The sequence below is a fragment of the Microtus oregoni genome, unplaced genomic scaffold, assembly GCF_018167655.1.
Source record: "Microtus oregoni isolate MIOR12 unplaced genomic scaffold, Mior012 000049F_ref0000343, whole genome shotgun sequence".
Classification (NCBI taxonomy): Eukaryota; Metazoa; Chordata; class Mammalia; order Rodentia; family Cricetidae; genus Microtus; species Microtus oregoni.
Window position 1 is genome coordinate 14,843,270 of NW_024543223.1, and position 23,541 is coordinate 14,866,810.

The 23,541-nt window shown below is 37.2% G+C and overlaps 1 protein-coding gene across 8 annotated transcripts in view; it reads right to left on the bottom strand.

The window, feature by feature from the left end:
* Lcorl (ligand dependent nuclear receptor corepressor like) overlaps window positions 1-23,541 on the bottom strand; it is a 158,366-nt gene that overhangs the window by 74,275 nt on the left and 60,550 nt on the right. For 7 of the 8 annotated variants that reach the window (XM_041636493.1, XM_041636492.1, XM_041636489.1 and 4 more), the window contains exons 2-4: window positions 22,509-22,574; window positions 5,811-5,890; window positions 4,712-4,841 (exon numbers count right to left, since the gene is read on the bottom strand). In XM_041636493.1, the coding sequence (XP_041492427.1) occupies window positions 4,712-4,841; window positions 5,811-5,890; window positions 22,509-22,574 (276 nt within the window). Of the gene's footprint in view, window positions 1-3,351; window positions 3,399-4,711; window positions 4,842-5,810; window positions 5,891-22,508; window positions 22,575-23,541 lie in introns of all 8 variants that reach the window. The other variant, XM_041636494.1, reaches the window with a different exon arrangement.

The following is a 23,541-nucleotide window of genomic DNA, read 5'->3' on the forward strand; positions in this document are numbered from 1 at the left end:
TAACACCAGTAAATGCTTAGAGAAACTTATATAATTGAACATAATTTATCTTATTAATTATTCACTCAAGAAAAATTTTCTTAGAGGGGGCTTTAATTAGCAAGGTGGGAGAAAGATTAATATAGGAGGAAGGGGGTAAAAAGTCAGTAAGGGTATCAGAATAAGTCATATGGAATCATAATCATAAGTTTATATATGATATATGTTAAGTCTGTGTATAGATACACAGTTTAAATGGAATTTTTACATCTAGACTGACAATGCACCCCACAAGAGCCACAGACTATCTAATAAACACCCTTATGACCAAGCATGAGAAACTCTTTTTGAGTTGTTGGTTAGGGTTGTCCAAGAAAATTACCAAACAACGGCTGTTGCTATTGTGCATGGTTGTCTCCCAACAGCTTGAATGTAAGTCCCTATTGCTGAAGATAACATGTACTTTGGACACAGGTCCCAGAGGATCTGAGCTGGCTCTAACCTGAAAGACTCCTCCCAAGGACTAGCATTTATGGTATCAAAGGTGATATGCAAGCTTCCAAGGGAGGGAAGCCACTAGTCGTCCCACCCAGCTATGATGCCTATTAATACAACAATGAGCAGCATGGCATAGTATGTCTAAGGGTACAAAAGTGGCATATAGCTTGGTGGTGACCAACAGCTCTAACTGGACTTAAGGCCCATTCAACAAGAGGGAAGTCATGGATGATATTGGAAATCCAGCCAGCTAGCTGGGCCTAGTGAAGACATGGATCTTGAAGGAAAACTGAGAACCTTTAACTTCTACTTTCCTAAATCAGCATAATCCCTAATTACATTCTAAATAGTTATCCTTATTCCCACAGTTATGTGTACTTCTTACCCTTCACTGCAGAAACTTCTTTGCAATAGATGCAAGCCATTTGCAGAAAAGTACAACTGACCAAAATGCAGTTATGAAGTCCAGTCCCAATTGATGCATCTACAACACAATTCCTATACCCAAGGCTCAGGGATCATTACAGAAGAAGAGTGAAAAGACTGTGAGAGCTAGAGGAACAGAAAGTTTGCTGTGAAATTTCAACTTGTAGAAATGTAAGAAAAGCCACACCATAAAAGTCTCATCAACATGACCTGAACAAGGACTGTACCAATAGACAAGTTAATATAGAAGGGGGAATCTTATGCGGTCTTAGGTCTAGACAAAACACAAAACAAAATAAAAACCTTTTAAGTAAGTAAGGAATGCTGGAAGTGGGAAAATAGTCTTTCTATAGGGAAGAGTGCCCAAACTGGCTATCCAATACCAAGTCGTCAGTTCTAAAATCAAGTACACGAGGAGGAGCACAAGTGCCATTATAAAGATTAAGCAGGTTGTATTCATATATTAGGAATGTGTGTGTCTGTGTGTAGGTGTGCGTGCATGTACACACGCATGTGCACAACTTAACAACAAAGAAATAGAGGTAAAAAATGAGAGATAGCAAGGGGTGCATGGGAAAGGTAGAAGAAGAAAGGGGAGAATGATACAATTACATTTTAATTTTAAAAAAAAGATTTACTAGTAGTATATACTTGTAATACAAGTACCAGAGAGGCTGAGACTAGAGGACTTTGAGTTTCTGGACTCACAAAAAAGAAAGAAAATCTTTACTAAGATACTAAAATATTGCAGGTACTCTCCTTGAAAGTTGAAGATTAGAGTAAAAAAATGAAATTTCTTTTAACATGAAACTTAATTGTTTTCTATTTTATAGTTGAACTTCAGACAAAATTCATTTAGGAGTTTGTCTGTGTACTAGGGCATTCCTCTCCCATTCTTTGTCAACCTTCAACAAGCTTTTCACTTGCTTCTAATTACAAGAGATTGCCCAGCCTGAATTTGGTTTAAGTAATAATAGAGATCCTTCATTCTAAAAATTATATAGGATGCAATAGCATCCTATATAAGGAACTAATCATGGAAAATAGAAAGAAAAGATCTCTAAGGGGAAAATATAAATTTATGACAAATACCAATATTTTCATAGTTCTCTAGAATACTCAATTTAAATAAAACAATTCTAATACTATGCTACAAAATAGCAAATGTACTTTTTTTCTCTTTTTAAATTGAGGTGCTCATGACACAGAACATTCTTCATCTCATTCATTTATTCTTGAAATACTGAGATTTTGAGATGTTTAGACATTTCTCCTTATGTTCAAAACCCTGATCTGAGGTGCTATGTGACTTTGAGCACTACTTTCTCTGCTGTTAGCATGGCAGCAACAACTTCTCTTTTAATACAGTTTAGAATCAGAAGGGGTGCAACACTGTTGTGATCTCAACAGAGGTGACTCTCTAGGCTTGGGTCTTCCAACTTGTGGCTTCTAGCTGGTGATACTGTTGAGGGAAGCTGTGGGAAATTTAGAAGCAGGACCAGGATGATGGAAATGGGTGATGAAGGGAGGCCTTTAAGGCTTACAGCCCAGATTTTGGTATTATGCTTTGTTTCTTTGCCTGACTGCTGTGCAAAGCAAATATGAGCTGTGCCTCATATTCCTACACAAAACTATGAAAGCTAGAGTTGTTTAAGGCTCCATGCCTTCCCCACCACGAAGGACTGAAATCTCCTGAAACAGTGAGTCAAAATAACTCTCTTAAGTAGTTCTGTCACTGAAATGAGAAGAGTGACTAACACTAGCTGTAAATGTTCAATCCTAATTGATGACATTATTAATCCACATAATAATTATTTACATTTATCATTAACATATTCCTCAAATTTCTAAGTTAGAAAAACACAACAAATAAATAAGAATAGAATATAAATTTTACTTTATATTTAGACAAGATTAGTATAAACCTGTTGCTCAAATTAAATAGCAAAGTAGCAATACTATTGCTGTGAATATGCAGAATATCTAAAAATGATCAAATTAAGGAATGTTTCAGAAAGCAAAAGCTTCATCAGTAGCTCAGCTGCTATTCCAAACATTCATGTATTTCCTGTCTTTGAAAACATTTATTACCTGTTATCTCAAAGTATAGTTTATTACATTATTTTAAAGCAACAAACCAATTATTTAATAGAGTTTATACCATAAGAAACTATTCTTTTCTGTCCTTATTCTGGTCAAACCAGAATGGACATCTCTAAAACAGTTCTACTGAAGGAAAATGGTCAAACAATAATAACAAAACCCTAGCTAAATCCAGAAAAATGGTGATGTACTAAAAATACAGGAATTATCAGAGACCTGAAATAAGGCAAAAGTACTATACTAATAAAAATCTTTCATTTAAATTCTTGGTAATCTTTCAAACAATCACGAAGAAAACAAGATAGTTCCAAATGGAGAGGTCACTAAATACCCAGCAACACTCACCCAACTATTGGTAGTAGACCTCTTGGAGACCCAGATGCTTGAATCAGCTGAAATAGTACCAAGTTTTTACTGATTACTCTTAACAAGGCAATGGAGCATAGGCTAACTCCATACTATAATGAACTGAAAGTTATTAATATTGACAACTCTACTTACTACCACTATAAATGCCTCAAAGGAAGAATAAGGAATGACGAATTCCAGTGTAAATCAAACCACACTCTGTGTTAACTTTAATTCTGAGAGGTTCAAGACTGACAACCAGGTATGATAACCACACTGGCGAAATAGTTTCTAAATTAGTGTGTTACAAATCTTAAAGAAAATGCATCACTTAGTTTGACAATGGCTCCCATGAAAAATTGTGAAGAAATATACTTTTTAAGATAATACAAATTCTCCAACACTATTTTAGTAATATACCAGAAAGGCATTTTTCTAAGTTATTTCAGTGTTTTTAAAAAGTAGATTTTAGACCTTTTAGTTATATTAGTGATATTTGTAATCAGGATTCTCAAAATTGAATCCAAAGAACTTAGAAGAGTCAACAACTCTTCTAATAAAAGATTCAAAGGAGAACAGTACTTTTAATATTAATGTTCAATATTTTTAAACTATGAAGCTATAACTTAGCAGAAAATATATGCTAGAACCTAACTTTAACGAGGAGTAAAATAGAATCAGTACCGAGGTAAGGATACAGCTGTGTTTTCTTGATCTCTATTAAGTTAAAGATAATTTAATCCCACACAAACCCAAACATTCCTTTCTCCAAACATCCAGATGGGGTTGAAGAAAGACAACTTACAACCATGGGAATGTTTAGGTAATACATGGAAGACCCTACACTTTTCCCAAGTAGTTTAAATATTAAAACTGTTTTTACCTTATAGATATGTGTCAAGTATGAGCATAAGTGAAACAAAACACATTTGGTTGAAATACATCAGACAGACAAATACGGAGCAGACTTTTTAATGTCAATTATGCATACTCAAGCTGACACTAAAGCAGTATGCCAGTTGGCAAATGATGGAAGAGACACATCATTAAGGACAGGTCTGCAACATAACATTCTATAACTTCATCATCTAACAATTTTTTAAGACTTGAGAACAGCTATAAAATAATGAGAGTCAGAAGCACAAAAATCTTTTGAAAGGTTCCTATGAAGGAGAAGTTTGGGAATAGGATGTTGAAAACAAATGGCTAGCATAAGAGAACTGATAATCTTATTGGTCCTATAAGAACAAAGAAAGAAGCAATTAAAATAAAGTAGGAACTGACATATAAATAAAAGTCCTCTATGAGAAAATTTCAAACATTTCAAACGTGAAATGACAAAGCATGCCAGTATTACCTTTCTTTCGAAAGAGTGCATTTAGGTAATTTTCTGCTTGGCATTCAATCTTATCAGTGTGAGACTGGCCCTGAGATGATAGCTCCTCTGTTGGCGTTGACTGTGAAGAATCAAGAGATGGGAGACAATCCTAAAATTATAAGAAAGTAACAAACCTAATTACTTTTCATTTAAACCTGAGTTCCAACTAAATATGTCAAAATCGTTTCAATGTTTAAGTTGTTCTGACTTTTATAAAATATAAAATTACATAAAAAGAATATAAAGTCTAATAGGATTCAGGAAAAAAAATCACAAACATATTTTGAACAGAAGCAAAATAGCCTTATTCCTTACCAAAACTATGATAAAATGTGTGTACTGGGAGGCAAGGGTGAGGGTGGGCAGGCACTGCTGAAATTTTACTATATGCATGCCAGTGAAGTAATCCTGCTAGAGGTTTAACAAAGTAGATGAGCTTAACAGAGTCTCAAATTCTTCTTAGCTCTTCTCATCACAAAAGATAAGAAATCAGGATTTCTCATCATACAAAAAGACGTTAGTCATACACATCTATGTCCTCCATATAGTAGGTACATCTTTCATATCAATACAGGATATATTTCTGATAGCCAAAGACTTTAAAAGTAGTGAAAGGGTTACAGATAGTAGCATATTATCCCCTTACTACCAACTGTTGAGAAACCAGATTATAGATTGGTCTTACATAAACTAGGTCTCCAAGTTCACCCTTGGATACCTAAATTACCAACCTGACCTAAGGTGAAGTTCATGAGTCAGGGAGTAATAAGAAGTAAATGTGAAGGAGAAAAGCCAAACCAAACCAAAGCCAATCAAACAACCAAACAAACAAAAAATAAAAAAACAAAACAAAAACAAACAAATAAACAAAAAGAACTCCCCCCCAAAAGGAAGAAAGAAAAGGAAAAAAATTATGAATTCTAAAAGCTAAACTAAATGTTGGACATATTCTTTCCATTCATCAAAATCAAGTATTTAAATTTTCACTGAGTCACAAATTATCAGAACAAATTAAGTTATAAAAACTATTGCAATTGTGTAATTATTTTTAAAATAATTTCATGGCACTAGCACTTACACTGACTGCTTCTCTCTGTAGGTTACAAAATGAACATTTTTCATCCATAGACCAGTCAGTCAGCTCTTCTGGTTCACAGTCTTTAAAAGAAGGAAAATATTCATTAAATATACTAACTTTATAAAAACCAGCAAAATCACCATCTTCCACAGCAATGGCAAAAGGAAAAATGAAAAAAAAAACCTGACTACTAAAAGAAGGGGAGAAAGTCTAACTTTCAAATTAACCTTTTGATATCTAGAAAAATAAACAACGGGCCATGAGATAAAATATCAAGAAAATGAGCTGGTTATACATTAATAATTTTCTAACTGAATTTTAAGTATCATCTAATCACTTCAAGGATCCAATTGTCACTATTCATTTCCTTTTTATTTTCATTATGACAGGCAGACCAAAGGGGGTGATATAAGGAAGAAAGAAATAAATTGTGCACAATCTGAGAGAAAATATAACACAGAGAAATGGAAGAAAGAACCAATGTGTCAAGAACACCAAGTTTGAGAAAATGGAATGATGCCTACAAAAACAAGTAGCAATCCACTGGTAAATCAAAAATAAGGACAGACTCTTTTATTTCCAAAAGCTTAGTTACAAGAAAGATGGATGAAACAAATAGGGTATATAATCCAATGCAACATATACTATTTCCCATAGCTTAGAGCTGCTCTCAGCCTTGGTCAGAGAAATTCCTGTTAACAGTGGTGACAGTTATACAGAGACTCATAATTTGCCAAAAAGTGCTGAGAACAAATGATTGTTAAGTGCTTAGCCCTATGGGGCATCTATATCACATTCCCTCTACCCTGACATTTGGGGAACATCTTGGAAGAAGGAGCAAAATTTAAGAGTTGGAGCATGAAGAGAAGTGTTGTATTCTGGACATGACAGAGCTACTGCACCTATGTACTGGGAGAGGTAGTGGTTACCTGCAGAAGACTGGGTCTATCCACATTCCATCATAAATGCCAAAGGGCTCATTAGGCCCCACTTCCCCATGAAGAGTTAAAGGAAGTTAGTAGATGCTGGCAGAAGGGAAGAGTAAGATGTCCTTGCTCAAGTAAATAACCAAGTTGCAAGCACTCCAATTAAATGCAGAGGGGCATGAAAATCTTAGGAAAGGAGAGTTGGGCAGAGGGGCTTGGGGGGAAGGAGGTTAAGTGAGCATAATGTAGACAGAAAAAATATAATCAATTAACAGCCAGGACACTATATCTCCATTAGAGCCCAGCAACCCTACCCGAGCAGGCCCTAAGTATCGAAATATAGCTGTAGCACAAGAAAGAGACCTTAAAGAGGCATTTATAAATATGATAGAAGATATTAAAGAGAAATGAATAAATCCCTTACAGAATCTGTGAAAACACGAAGAGTATAAAGAAATAAGTAAAACACCTCAGGAACTGAAAGTGGAAATTGAATTTATAAAGAAAACCCAAACTGAGATAAATTTAGGAACTGGAACAGGAACCTCAGAGGGAAGCCTTGTCAACATAATATAAGAGATGAGAGAATCTCAGGCACTGAAAACACAATAGAAGAAATGGATATCTCAGTCAATGAAAATGTTAAATCTAAAAAATTCCTGGTATGAAATAACAGGAATTTTGGGACACTACAAAATCTAAGAATAATAGGAATAGAGAAAGGAGAAGAAATCCAGGTCAAAGGCACAGAAAATGTTTTCAACAAAATCATAAAAGAAAATTTCTCTAACCTAAACAAAGAAGTTTATCAAGGTACAAGAGGCACACAATACACCAAATAGGCTGGACTAGAAAACAAAGTCCCCTTGGCACATAATAAATATAACGCTAAGTGTACAAAACAAAGAAAGAATATTGAAAGCTCCAACGGAAAAAGACCAAAAACCATATGAAGGCAGAATTACACCCGACTTCTCAATGGAGACTCTAAAAGTCAGAAAGGCCTACTCAGATACGCTACAGACTCTAACAGATCACAGATGCCATAAGAAAACACTACACCCAGTTAAACTTTTACTCACAATAGACTAAGAAAATAGTCCATGATAAAATAAAATTTAAGCAATATCTATCTACAAATCCAGTCAAGCAAGAGGCACTAGAAGGAAAACTCCAACCTAAAGACATTAACCACATGGAATAACAAATAATCCTAAATAAGCAAATAAAAAGAGGGGAAACACACTCACCACCACCACCATATAACAGGAATCAACAAATACTGCTCACTGGTATCTCTAAACATTAATGGTCTCAATCTCCCATAAAGATACAGACTAACAGAATAGATTTGAAAGCAGAATCCATTCTTCTGTTGCATCTTCTGTAGTATCCAGCAAACACCTTAACATCAAGGAAAAACATGGGTAAAAGAATGGAAAAGATATTCCAGGCAAATTTACCTAAAAAGTAAGCAGGTGTGGCTATTTTAATTTCTGAGAAAATAGACTTAAGCCAAAACTAATTAGTAGAGACAGGAATGAACATGATACTCATCAAAGAAAAAATCCATGAGAGGACATTGAGATTTGTAAAATCTAGGAACCAAACACAAGGGCATCGAAATTTATAAAAGAAATAACACTACAGCTTAAATCCCCCACACAATGATAATGGGAGACTTAAATATTCCACTCTGGCCAATATACAGATCATTCAGACAAAAACTAAACAGACACAAGATCAAACAGGTTCAGTGTGGTATAGCCATGGTTTCACCCAGCAACTAAAGGGAGCAGATGCAGAGACCCACAGCCAAACATTAGGTGGAACCTGGAAAACCCCACAGAAGAGGGAGAGGAAGGATTGTAGGAGTCAGAGGGGTTGAAGACACCACGAGAACATGGCTTACAGAATCAACTAGGCAGGGCACATAGGGGCTCACAGAGAATGAATTGGTCTGAGCTAACTAAGTCCACTGCATACATGTTATGGTTGTGAGTTTGGTGTTCTTGGACTCAAACAATATGTATGTGTGTGTGTGTGGGGGGGGTGTCTCTGACTCTTTAGCCTGCTCTTGGGACCATTATCCTCCTACTGGGTTGCATCATCCAGCCTTGATATGAGGATTTGTGCTTAGTCTTGTTGTAACTTGTTAGCTTGTTATGATACCATTGAGATCTGCTCATTTCTGAAGGGAAATGGAGGAGGAGTGGATCTGGGGAGAGGGGAGGTTTGGGGAGCTCAGAGAAATGGAGGGAAAACTGCAGTTGGGATATAATATATGAAAGAAGAATAAACTTTAGAAAATTAAAAAGTAAACTAAACAGAGAAATGCTGGTGCCAACTAACAAACCAAATGGACCTAACAGATACTTAGAGAAGATTTTACTCAAACACAAAATAATATACATTCTTCCCCAGCAGTTCATGGAATTTTCTCCAAAACTGACCACATACTTAGACACAAACCAAGTTTCAAGAGATAAAAGAAAACTGAAATAACACCCTGTATCCTGTCTGACCACCATGGACTAAAGCTTGATATTAACAACAGCAGAAAGCTTATAAACTCAAGAAAACTAAACAATTCTCTACTGACAGAAAATTGGGTGAAGACATAAAAACTGTCTAGAACTGAATGAAAATGAACACAAAAGAACATCCAAACTATGGAACACAATGAAGGCTGTTCCAAGAGGCAAATTCATAGCACTGTGTGCCCACATAAAAAACTGCAGAGATCTCATACTCAGCAGTTTAAACAGCACACCTGAGAGCTCTAAAACAAAAAAGTAATGAAACTCAAAAGGGGTAGATGACAAGAAATAATCAAACTGAGGGCCAAAATCAATAAAATAGAAACAAGAGAAACAAACATACAAAGAATCTATGAAACTAAGAGTTGGTTCTTTGAAAATGATCAATAAGATCAATAAACCCTTATTCAAATTAACTAAAATGCAGCAAGAAAAGATCCAAATTAATATAATTAGAAATTAATATAACATAACAAATATAAATGACTATAACAGACATTGAGGAAATCCAGAGAATAAGGACATACTTAAAAATCCTATACTCCAACAAATTGGAAAATTTAAATGAAATGGATAATTTTCTCAATACATGTTACTTATCAAAATTAAATTAAGATGAGCTAAAGCAGTTTAAACAGACCTATAATCCCAAGTTTAATAGAAGCAGTTATTAAAAATTCTCCCAACAAAAACAAGCTCAGGACCAGATGGTTTAAGTGCAGACTTCTATAACACTTTCATAGAAGAATTGATGCCTATACTCCTTAAATTATTCTACAAAACTGAAACAGAAGGAACACTGCCCAATTCTTTTTAAGACCACAGTTACTCTAATACCCAAACCACATAAAGATCCAACCAAAAAATAAGAGAATTACAGACCAATTTCTTTTATAAACATAGATACAAAAATGCTCAATAAAAATACTTGCAAACCTAATCCAAGAACACATCCAAAGGATCATCCACCATAAGTAGGCTTCATCCTAGAGATGCAGGAATATTTCAATATACATAAATAATCAAAAAATGCAACCCATTATATAAACAAACTGAATGATAAAAATCACATGATCATCTCATTAAATGAAGAAAAGGCCTTTGACAAAATCCAACACCCCTTCATGATAAAAGCCCTGGAGAAATTAGGGACACAAGGGACATACCTAACCATAATAAAGGCAATCTATAGCTTAAAGACAATACCAAATTACATGAACAGAAACTCAAAGCAATTCCATTAAAATCAGGAATAAGACAAGGCCGTCCACTCTCTCCATACCTATTCAATATAGTATTTGAAGTCTTAGGTAGAGTAATAAGAAAACTGAAGGTCAAGAAGAAACAAACTAGAAAGGAAGAAATCAAAATATACTTATTTGCAAATGATATAATACTATATACATAAATGACCCTAAAAATTCTACTAGGGTACTTCTCCAGCTGATAAACACTTTCAGCAAGGTAGGTGGATACAATATTAACTCACAAAAATCAGTAGTACTCCTATATATAAATGACAAAGGGACTGAGAAAGAAATCAGGGAAGCAACATATTTAACTATAACCTCAAATAATATATCTCAGGTTAACTCTATCCAAGCAAGTAAAAAACTTGTATGATAAAATCTTTAGGACACTGAAGAAATTAAAGAAGATATCAGGAGATGGAAAGATTAATATAATAAAAAATGGCCATCCTACCAAAAGCAGTCTGCAGATTCAATGCGATCACCATCAACCACAATTCTTCACAAATCTTGAAAGGACAAGTTCAGCTTCATATGGAAACACACACACACACATGCATACAAAAACAAACAAACAAACAGAAAACAGCTAAAACAATCCTGAATAAAAAGATTCAGGAGGTATCACTATCACCAATTCCAAGCTATATAACAGATTCATAGTAATAAAAACAGCATGGTGTTGGCACAACAGACACACTGATCAATGGAATCAAACTGAAATTCAGACTTCAATCCACATACATACAGACACCTGACAAAACCAGCAATACACACTGGACAGTATCTTTAACAAATGGTGCTGGTCAAAGTGGATAGTTATACGTTGGAAAATCCAAACAGATCTGTACTTATAACCCTGAACAAAACTCAAGTTCAAATGGATCAAAGACCTCATCATAAAACCAGAAACAATGAACCTGAGAAAAGACAAAGTGTGGAAGTGTCTTGAAATCATTAGCACAGGAAAAGACTTTCTGAACACAATACCAATAGCACAGTCACTAAGATCAACAATTAATAAATGGAACCTCATGAAACTGTCTGCACAGTAAAGAACACTTTGAGATACCACCTTAAACCTGTCAGAATGGCTAAAATCAAAAACACCAATGATAACATATGCTGGAGAGGATGTGGAGTAAGGGGAACACTCATTCATTGCTCGTGGGAATGCAGACTTGCGCAGCCACTTCAGAAATCAGTGTTTTTTGTTTTCTCAGGAAACTGGGAGTCAACCTACCTCAGGATCCAGCAATTCCACTCTTGGGAGCACTATTTGTAATAGCCAGAACCTGGAAACAACCTAGGTGCCTCTCAATAGAATGGATAAAGAAGGTATGGTATATATACACTTTAAAGTTCTACTCAGCGGTAAAATACAATGACATCTTGAATTTTGCATGCAAATGGATGGAATAGAAAACACTATCCTGAGTGAGATAATCCAGACTCAAAAAGAGGAATATGGTATGTACACTGAAGTAATAAGGGCGGCGGGGCTGCGTCCCCAACACCCCAGCCGCCTGCCCAGCTAGCTTATGCCCCGAAATAATTATGAAGTAATAAGGGCGGCGGCGGGGCTGCGTCCCGAACACCCCATCCGCCTGCCCTGCTAGCTTATGCCCCGAAATAATTACACGGACACTGTATTCTTTTAAACACTGCTTGGCCCATTCTCTTCTAGGCTAATTCTCACATATTAATTTAGCCCATTTCTAATCATCTGTGTGTAGCACCCCAAGGTGCGCTTACCGGGGAGATTCTAGCCTAGTCCATCCTGGGTCAGAGCTTCATCCCGGGAGAGGGGCATGGCGTCTCTCTCAGGCGTCTGCTCCCGAGAGGAAAGTGGTTGAGTCTCTGAGCTCACTTCCTCTTCCTCTCAGCATTTTGTTCTGTTTACTCCTCCCACCTATCCTCTAACCAATAAAATGGGCCAGGGCAGTTCCTTTATTAGCCAATGACCTTCCTCCATCAGTACACATTCATAAGTGGATTCTACCCATAAACAAAGGACATTGAGCCTATAGTTTGTGATCCCAGAGAAGCTAAATAAGAAGGTCAACCCAAAGAAAAACATAGAGTTAACCTCCAGGATATTGGAAGTAGACAAGATTGCCGGGCAAAAGTTGGGAGCATGGGGGTGGGGGTGGGTTGGGGGAAGGGGAGATGAGGAGAGAGAAGGGAGAAGGGGAGGATTGGGGGAATGGGATAATTGAGGTGGAGGAAGGGTGGATATGGGAGCAGGGAAGAAGATATCTTAACTAAGGGAGCCAGTTTAGGGTTGACAAGAGTCTTGGCTCTACAGGGGTTCCCAGGTGTCCAAGGGGATTTCCCCAACTAGGTCTGTGGGCATCAGAGGAGAGGGTGCCTGAACTGGCTTTATCCCATAGCCACGCTGTATCTTACATTATCACCATAGAACCTTCATCTGGCAAGGGATGGAGATAAGAGACAGAGACCCACATTGGAGCACTGGACTGAGGTCCCAAAGCCCAGATGAAGAGCAGGAGGGAGAACATGTGCAAGGAAGTCAGGACCGCGAGGGGTGTGTCCACCCATGGAGACAGTGGGACTGATCTAATGGGAGCTGACCAAGGCCAGCTGGACTGGGTCTAATCACAACAGACTCTCTGAATGTGGTTGACAATGAGGACAGACTGAGAAGCCAATGATAATGGCACTGGATTTTGACTCTTCTGCATGTACTGGCTTTTTGGGAGCCTAATCTGTTTGGATGCACATCTTCCTAAACCTGGATGGAGGGGGGGGGGGGCTTGGAATTCCCACAAGGCAGGGCACCCTGACTTCTCTTAGGACAGGAGAGCGAGGGGAAGGGGGAGTGGGAGAGAAATGGGAGGATGCGAGGAGGTGGAAATTTTAAATAAATAAATAAAAATTAAAAAAGAACACTGTCATTCAGATAAAGCAGCAGCCTACAGAAAGAAAAAATAATTTTTTATCAACTATATATCAGATAGAGGCCTAATATTCAAAATATACAAAGAACTCAAAAAAACTAGGTATCAAGGAAACAACCCAATTAAAAAATGTGGTACAAGTCTAAACAGATAATTTTTTACTTTTATCGAGTTTTTTTGTGGATTTCACATCATTGTATTCTGATCTCACTTATCACCCCTTCTCTTCCCATCTGCCCTCTGCTCTTGCAACTCCCCCCAAATCATAACCAAATTTAAAAGAAAAATCAAACCAAAACAAAAGAAAAAAGGAAGACTTTAGTTGTGGAAACCATAGCATGGCCGTTGAGATACACAGTTTACCCTTTAGTTTATTCATCTTGACTTGCAAGCATTCATTGCCTCGAGTTATTCATCTGACTCAAGGCCTCTTATTTTAAACAGAGAATTCTTGATAGAGGACACTCAAATGGCTGAGGAACACTTAAAGAAAAGTTTAACATCCACAGCTATGAAGGAAATGCAATCACAACTCCTCTGAGATTCCTTCTTACACCTGTCAGAATGATTAAGATCAATAAAACAAGTGATGTTAATGTTGGCGAGGATGTGGGTTCAGCAAGGAGAACACTTCTCTCCTTTCCTGGTGGGAATGCAAACTTGTATAGCCACTCTGGAAATCAGTGTGGTAGTTCCTTAGGAAGATGGACATTGATCTGCTTCAGGATTCAGCTATACAACTCCTGGGCATGTACCAAAAGGATGCTTTATCCTAGCAAAGGTACTTGCTCAACCATGTTTGGTCACTGCTGTTTTATTCATAACAGCTAGAAATTGGAAATAACCTAGATATCCCAAAAATGAATAGTCGCCTTTGAAAACAATGAAATCATGATATTTTTAGGTAAATGATTGGAACTAGAAAAATTATTATTCCGAGGGAGGTATTCCAGACCTAGAAAAATAAATATGGTATGTATTCACTTATATGTGGACATTAGATATTAAATCAATAATAACCTGTAGGACCACAGAGGTTAGGTATATGGTGAATGATGGGGGAGAGGGGTGTTGAACAGAATGATCTGATTAGGAAAGGAAAACAGAAAGGACAGTTATGGATGGATGGGAAGGAGATGGAACAGGAGGATCAAGTGGGGGTAGAGGCAAAGGAGAAACTATTGGGAGAGACAGCTAAAATTAAGGGCCATCTGAGGAGCAGTATAGAAACAATACAGTGGAAGCCTCCTAAAATATATACAAAAAGAAGGTCATCTAAAGGAAATCACCAAAAAATTGGAGCACTCCAACTAGTCATCTTTTGTTACCAAATGAAGCTTCAAGATCTGGAGTTGTATTACATCTATGAGTTGTTGACCAAAGTGGTACCATGGGAATCTCCAAACAACCCAGACTGTTATTAAGACTATAGGTTGATTACCATAAACTACCCACATGGCCCCATTGCTGAAGACAATACCTATATAACTCTTTGAACATGGAGAAGTCAAGATAGTGCCTACATAGAGCCTTCACCCATTCATGCTATATCTTGGTACAGAAAAGTACTCTGCACTACCAAAACACAAACCCAGTTACAAACACTCTTATCTACAATGGTATCTTGCCTTCAACCTTGGAACACTCAGCCCTAAATGGGATGCATCTGTCAAATGCTCTCATCAGGGTACAGGGAACCCTGCAGAAGGGCAGGAAGAAAGAACATTAAGTGTCATAGGGGTTGGAGGACACTCAAGAAAACAAGGCCCCCCAAATGAGCATGATTAGAGCTCCTATGAGTTCACAGAGACCACAACAGTGTTCACAGCACCTGCATGGGTCTGCACCAGTTCCTTTGTTTATATATTATGGCTTCCAGTTCACTGTTTTTATGGGATTCCTGAGTGTGGAAACAAGTGGGTCTGGCACTTGTGCCTTTTCTTGGGCTCTTTTCTTCTGTTGGTTTTGTCCAATTCGGTGTGTTTTTGTTTTATATCACATTTTATTATATTTTATTATTATCTCTTAGAAGTCTGTTTTCTAATGAGAGACAGAAAGGGAGCACATCTGGACGGGAGGGGAAGTGGGAAGGAATTGGAAGAAGTACAGGGAGGGGAAACTGTACGGATACATTATGTGTGGGGGAAAATCTACTTTAAAGAAAAAGAAAAAGCATATTTCTGTTAAACTGAAACACTTTTTTTCTATTATTAGTCACTTCCAAAATCATTACTGCCAATATGACCAAGGACTTTCCTCCCTTGATGAATGGCAATGAAAGGCTCTACACTTTTCAGAACCTATGCTAGCAAAGAGGTAAATTTAGTTTTTAAATGTATCATCACAAATACAAGTAACTTCCCCAAACTCAACAGAAACAAACAAAAAACCTGTTTCCTGACTTCTAGTCAATGTTTGTTTTTGAACCTTTATCTAAACATTGTCGCAGAGAAGCTCTGAATCTATATCAGAAGAAATGCCCTGACAAAGAGACAGTAAGTTCAGTGCATAAATTCCCTGTGCTCCTTTCTCAATATTTACAAGGTTTTCACCAAGCCAAAAAAATCTATATAAAAAATAAAGTGAAAAGTAAATAAAAACCAAAATACACTTGACAAAACTCACTTAATTGGTCCCTTAAAATCTATGGTTCCTTGGGTTGATGAGCAAGTGTGGTCTAACAGACTATCCAGGAAAACAGTGAGGAAAGCTGGACAATGGCTAGCAGAAAGGTAAGTGACACTCAAATGTCTCTAGCTTCAGTGGCATAGTAAAACAAGGAACTTTACAAAGTAGGAGACAAAGTCTTTTAAAAGTCCATTCTGGCAGGATTGCCTTAGTTTGGGAGCTCCTGGCTGGCAGGGAAAGGAATGCCAATAGCAGATGGCCAGCTTCAAGGTAGAGGGACGTAGAAAACCTGAAACATACTTACACTAACGAAACTATTAAGAAGCAGAAAAGAAGGGAGAATCAGACAAGGGATGCACACTGGCACTGGCAGAGACTGGAGATGGCAGGAACACCTCTCTTCTTGGCACTCAGCACCCACCTGGAGAAGCCATGCAAGACCATGTTAAAAAAACTTCTATGATCTATACTCCCAGCAAGGTCAGCAAAGTGTCAGAGACTATACACCGAAACCTGGTCAGCAGAACTTTTGAGTACAGGGAAGAAACTGAATCAGAATCACACAGTAACCATTAGTCATAGAGGCAGAAATTTAGGTTTTTAGATAAATACACTTAAAGTTCCAAAGACCTAGACTCAACCTTGCAAAATGCTGCTCCGGGGCAAAGCCAGCATTCTCTCTCAATCATATTCCTGAAGGACTGCCCACAGGTGTGACCAGCATCTATGACTGTACTTATGAAGAAAAGCCCACTTACTGAACTCGCATCAGTAGCCCGATTTCCCAAAGCACAGTCTGGAGGTGAGAAGAGCACCTGAAAGGTCCTTAGTAGGTATAACCAGCATCTGAGAAAAAGAAGGCCCAGGAATATGGCAAGCATCTGGGAACCCAGGATGGAATGCTAAGGGACTCAACACTAGGCAAAACAAGCCAAATTGCATTCATAATATGTACCCCATCTAGTCGTCTGCTCTCCACGGTCCCTTACTTTATTTAACATCCAATGTTAATTTAGCAGGACAGATTTGTTCTGCGATGTCTCTAGCCCAATAAATATGACTGACTAACTCTTAGTGTTGTCTGAATGAAATGTCCCTCATAGACTCATTATTGGAGGTGTGGACTTGTTGTAGCAGGTGTGGTTTTATTGGAAAAAGTGTGTCACTGGGGGTAGGCTTTGAGGTTCCAGAGGCTCAAGCAAGGCCTAGTGTCACTTTGCTGCTTGCTGATCCAGATGTAGAACTCACAGTTCCTTCTCCAGCATCATGTCTGCTTGTGTACTGCCATGTTCTGCCATGATGACATTGGACTAAACTTCTGAAACTGTAAGCTAGCTCCAGTTAAATGTTTTTCTTTATAAGAGTTGCTGTGGTCATAGTATCACTTCAAAGCAATAGAAGTCATAAGACACTTAGGGCAAACTATTTGAAAGAAAAAGAAATAAATAGAATTTGAGATAAAAGAAAAATAATCCGAACTAGTATCAATAAAACTGAGAAAATAACTAGGGAACACCTTAAAATATATTTTGCTAAACTGGAAAATATAAAAGAAACAAATACATTTCTAGATACATATAATCTATCAAAATTAAATTAAGATAAATAATTTAAACAGACCTATAGTAAACAAAGGTATTGAAGCAGTATAACAATTAAAAACAAATCCCCTTCTAAAAAGTCTAGATCCACAGATTGCAAAATTCTACAGTAACTTTAAAGAACTACCACCAAATGGTTTACAGACTATTCTACATGATAGAAAAGGAAAGAACACTATCAAGCTCTTTTTATGAAGTCAGTAATACCAATTTCAAAACCAGATAAAAACAACAAAAAAGAAAATTAGACAAAAAATCTTGCTGATGAACTGACACAAAATTACTCGATACAGTATTTATAAAATCAAATACAGAGCACATACATAATCATTAACTATGATCAAGCTGACTTCATCCAAGAAATGCATATTTATCTATAAATGCGGTATGACTTTCCTCAAGTACATGGTGATGGACCCTGACAGGTCTAGTGGATGGTGTGGGTTCAGCTGAAGACTTTCTCTTGATGAGACTGAAAACCCACAGCTTTGGCCACTGCGTGTCTTGCAGCTGCTAGAAAGTGTGACTTCAGTGAAACCTGCAGGATTCTGGCCCTTACACCAGAGGAAAATGAGTAGCAACAAAAAGCAACAATTAGCAGTGTTTTAATTCTCTTTTCCTATCTGTATAGCTCCAATACTGTCAATGGAATCTGCCATTACAACTCCTTGCTAGTCTACATGCATCAGCCCATCAACCTCAAGAAGTAGAACACCTCAATGGTTACAGCTCTAACACACTCAACAGGATGATGTCTTCCTTTTGGTGCAGTGTATACTTACATTACACTAGCATTACAAGTTTCAGCACCTGTTGGGCATTAAACCATATCCTGGTTTGAACAGACTGAATGTACCATCCCCATAACTGATGCACTCATCACTGGCCATTTAGTTAATATAGTCAACAAAAACACATTCCATGAAGTAACCCATTTCAATGCAATAGGCTGAGGAGGTCCCAGGAATTTGTCAGTAAGAACCCTGAAACTAGGTTCAGCTCTTGTTTCCCCATCCTTAACAAGATGTAGAAGCTCCAGGGCAGCCTTGTACACACTTGGTCCAGTGGGCAGTCCTTGTGTTCTCCCAAATGAGAAAGGCCTATGCTATCGTTGCTGACTGCATGCAGCATTTGGAGACCTCTTCTAGAGTGAAATGGACAAGGACAGGAAAATGTCCCGTTCATGGTTGAGCATAAGCTCATTTACCATTTTTACTGCAGCAGAACTATGTGACTATGGCACAGTCCCTCTTGACCACTGAAGTTCGCAATCCCCTCTGCAGCACATGTTGCACCATTATTGTGAGCATAAGGGACAGAATGAGAGCATAAATCTAGCATATCCGCAAGGGCAACCAGCTTCACTTTATCATTGAGAGGAGAGTCTTCTTGTCCTAGGCCCACCTTGATAATATCACCTTCTCCCTAGACAAGGCTGTCTTCCACCTCCTGGACCCTTTCACTGCTTTTGTAACCTCACAAATTCTCTGACCTGTCCTTCTGATAGCACCTACTCTACACAACCTTTCTGACACTGGACAACACCAAGTCTCCAGGATCCTGAGACAGGACTCCATTGTCCCAACTAAGGTGACAATAATTTGGGGTCCATTCCTTTAGATACTAAACCAATACGTTTTCAGAAATGACATATTCTTAGCTTCAAATTTACTCAGAAAGACCCCCGTTCCTAGATTAACTATGCTTAGATTCTGACTAGACAAGGAGACCTTCTGATACCCAATTAGCCAAAAATAATCCCAAATTCCTGATTAGCCAAGAAATACCCTGATTGGTTGAAGAACACACTGCTAGCAAAGTCCTGTCTGGCCAGGAAGCACTATAGTCAGCTTGAATTGATCAGAAAATGTCTATGGTTGAATGGCTGTGTCCAGAGTCACTTCCTGTTGTTGCTTCAGAATTTCATAAACAGGGTGGATAGATAGACCTAAACAGTTCATTTACAATCTTGGAACAAACCTGACCAAAGTAGGAAACAGGACTTCAGTCACTCAGGAATGATAAATGGGACATCATCCAGTTACTCAACAATAATTAATGGGACATCATCAAATTAAAAGAAACAACTGTGTAAAAAGAGAGCCTGCAGAACAGGAGGAGGCCTTTGCAGGTCACCCATCTGACAGAGGATTAATGTTAGAACAAATAACTAAAAAAAAAAAAACTAATCAACAATATGTCAAACTACCTAATTAATACAAAGGCTAATTAAATAGACAGATCTCGAAAGATAAAATACAAATAGTTAACAAAAAGTTAAAATGCTCAGCCTCACTAGCCATCAGAGAAATAAGTCAAAACTACAGTGAGAGTCCATCTCATACTCGTCAAAATGGCAGTCATTAGCAAGTAACAGGCTAAAAAGATGTCTCCACAGTTAAGAACACTCGCTGCCTTTCAAGAAGACCTGAGTTTGGCTCCTATCATGGATGTCAGGAGGCTCACAACCACCTGTAACTCCAGCTCTCCGATGCCTCTAGCCTTTGAGGACATTTGCACTCACATGGACATACTCACATGTAGACACATACACCTATACCTAATTAAAAATAATAAAAATAAATTTTGAACAACAACAAACAAACTGGACTGGCTTGATCTGTGCCAACTTGATACAAGCTAGAGTCATCTAGAGTCAATTGAAGAAGTCTCAGTTGATGAGATACAGCTGTAAGGCATTTTCTCAATTAGTGATCTATAGGGGAGGGCCCAGACCATGAAAGTGTGGTGCCAGCCCCTGGACTGCTGGTCTTGAGTTCTCTTAAGAAAGCAGGCTGAGCATGAGGTGCAAGCCAGTAAGCAGCACTCCTCCAATGGCCTCTGCATTGTCTCCTGCTTCTGGGATCCTGCCCTGTTTCAGTTCCTGTCCTGGCTTCCTTCATTAATGAACAACAATGCTGAAGCATAAGCTAAATAAACCCTTTCTCCCCAACTTGCTTTTTGGTTATGATGTTTCATTACAGCAATAGAAACCATAACTAAGACACAAACAAGTAAAAAAATCAATACTTAGACACTGCTAGTGGATGCAAACTAATCCAAACATCATGAAAGTCAATATGACCGTTTCTAAAATAAAATTCACTCTACGGTATGATTCAGAATCATTCTCAGTATTTAGCAGAAAAAAAAATTACCAAGAACAAAAACCATCAACATATCATAGATATACTTGTAGATCAATAGTTACTGTAGCACTATGCACAATAGCTTGAGTCATAGAACCAACCTACATGTTCAATAACAGAGGAAGAATAAAATGTGGTATGTATACACATTAGGATTCTTTTCTGCCATAAAGAACAAAATTAGGTCATTTGCAGGGGAAAAAACAGATGAGTTAATCATCTTGAGTAAATTTAGCCAGTCTCTGAAGGACAAATTGCATGTTTTCTCTCACTTGTGAATCATAGAATTTATAGATAAAATAATGTATTAAGTAATGTCTGTGTACAGAACCTGGACACAACCTAAATGCCACTTGACCAAAAACTGGATAAGGAAAATGTAGTATGCTGTGGGACAATGGTATAATAGCCTTGTACCCTGTAAAGATTTGTTCTTGTATTTTAATAAAATGCTGATTGGCCAGTAACCAGGCAGTAAGTATAGGTAGGGCGACCAGAACAGGAGAATTCTGGGAGAAGGAAAGGCAGTTTGCAGTCGTCATCCAAACACAGAGAAAACAAGATGAGAATGCCTCACTGATAAAAGGTATGTGGCTAACACAGACAAGAATTATGGGTTAATGTAAGTTATAAGAGTTAATAAGAAGCCTGAGTTATTAGGCCAACCAGTTTATAATTAATGTAGATCTCTGTGTGTTTCTTTGAGACTGAACGACTGCGGGACTGGGTGGGACAGAAACCTCTATCAACAGTGGTACATTTACACAATGGAGTACTACACAGCAGAAAACATGACATCTTAAATTTTGCAAGCAAATGGATGGATCTAGAAAACTTCACATTGATTGAGTTAACCCAGACCCAGAAAGATAAATATCATATGTACTCACTCATAAGTGGCTTTTAGACATAAGTCAAAAAATAAAGAATAAAAACCAGCCTACAATTCACAATCCCAGAGAACCTAGACAACAATGAAGATTCTAAGAGAGGCATACATGGATCTAATCTACATGGGAAATAGAAAAAGACAAAATCTGAGTAAATTGGGATCATGGGGACCACGGGAGAGAGTAGAAGGGAGGGGAGAGAGTGGGAGGGGAGCAGAGGAAAATGTAGAGCTCAATAAAAAAAAAATCAATAAAAAATACTGTCTAGGGAACAAAGGACTAACAGGAGTAAGAGGGGAATGAAGATGGAGGGTAGGTGGCATGGGGGTAGGGAGTGTGCTGAACATATAATACAAATTTGCGTGAAACTTAAAAAGCTAAAATAAAAACTGGAGTAACAGCTTTTTAGCAGACATTTGTTTCATAGAACGTTTATTTAATTCAATTTAAGTATCTTAATTTGATTAATATGATTTGACATTTGTGTAATTTTTAATTTAAATCCAATTTAAGAATAGGTCAGGATATGCAATTTATAAAAGAACTGACACATAAAAATGAATATTACTAAGATTAAGACAAATTTCATTTTCTACTTGAATTCACTGTGCCTTTCAAACAATTATAACACATATATATAATAAAATATACGAGTATTTGTATTACTTTATTTTAAAAATTATCAAATTAAAAGTGATCATAAAGTTATGTTTAATATATAGTTTTGATAGAACAACTTTGTTAAACAAGGTAGGAGGTTGTAACTTTAAATTTTTTTTAAAATGTGAATTACCTTCAAATAAACTGAGGTCTCTTCGTAGCCGTGGTCCATAAAGCCCTTCTAAAATACTCTCAAAACCTGTGTTTTCGAAGAGAGAAAAGTTTATTAGCTCCTGGAAAATCTTTACTTTTTAATGATCAAAAACTTTAATTCTATGTCAATCAGCAAATAATTTACCATAGTATAATGTTATTTTCACCCAGTTTAAAAAATTACTAGCTAGTATACTAACTATATCATGACTGTCAAATTAAGATTGTAAAGTAATTAGAATTTCCAAATGTATATATTAACCGAAGCTAAAGTACTGTCAAGCATAATCTAATATTTTAGACAAGAATGCTGATGAGAATATAGGGAAAGGGTAACAGTCATTCACTGTTGGTTGGATCGCAAAACTATGTAACCACTATGGAAATTAGCATCGAAAAATTTCAAAGCAGGAAAAGCAGATCTGCCATATGACCCACCTATAACACTATGTGGCATATGCCTAAAGGAGTTCACATCATACTCCACAGATACTAACTTAGCCATGTTCATTGTTACTCCACTCGCAACAGCAAAGAAATGGAAACAGCCTACATGTCCTATGCTGACAAATGGATAATGGAAATGTGGTATGGATATACTATAGAACACTAGTCAACTGTAAAGAAAAGTTCAATCATGAATTTTGCAGGTAACTTGATGATGAAGCTAGAACACATTATACTAAATGAGGTGACTCAGACCCAGAAAGACAAACGTCGTATGTTCTCTCTTATTTTGAATCCTAGCTTAAATATTGAGATGTGAATATATAGTCTAGAGAAACCATACTGCTGAAGCCAGTAAAGTAAGAATGAGAACAGGTACAAGGGGCTGAAGGTGGGGAGAGTCACAAAAAGGCCACAGTAGGAAAGAGGTGCTATAAAAAGGAAAATGGGAAAAATAGGGAGGGGGAACTTTATGTGGGAAAGGGAGGTGGAAAGGGAAACACTGGACAGAGAAGGGATAAAGAACACCAAAAACAGAGAAGGAAAGATAAAGAACATCAAAGATG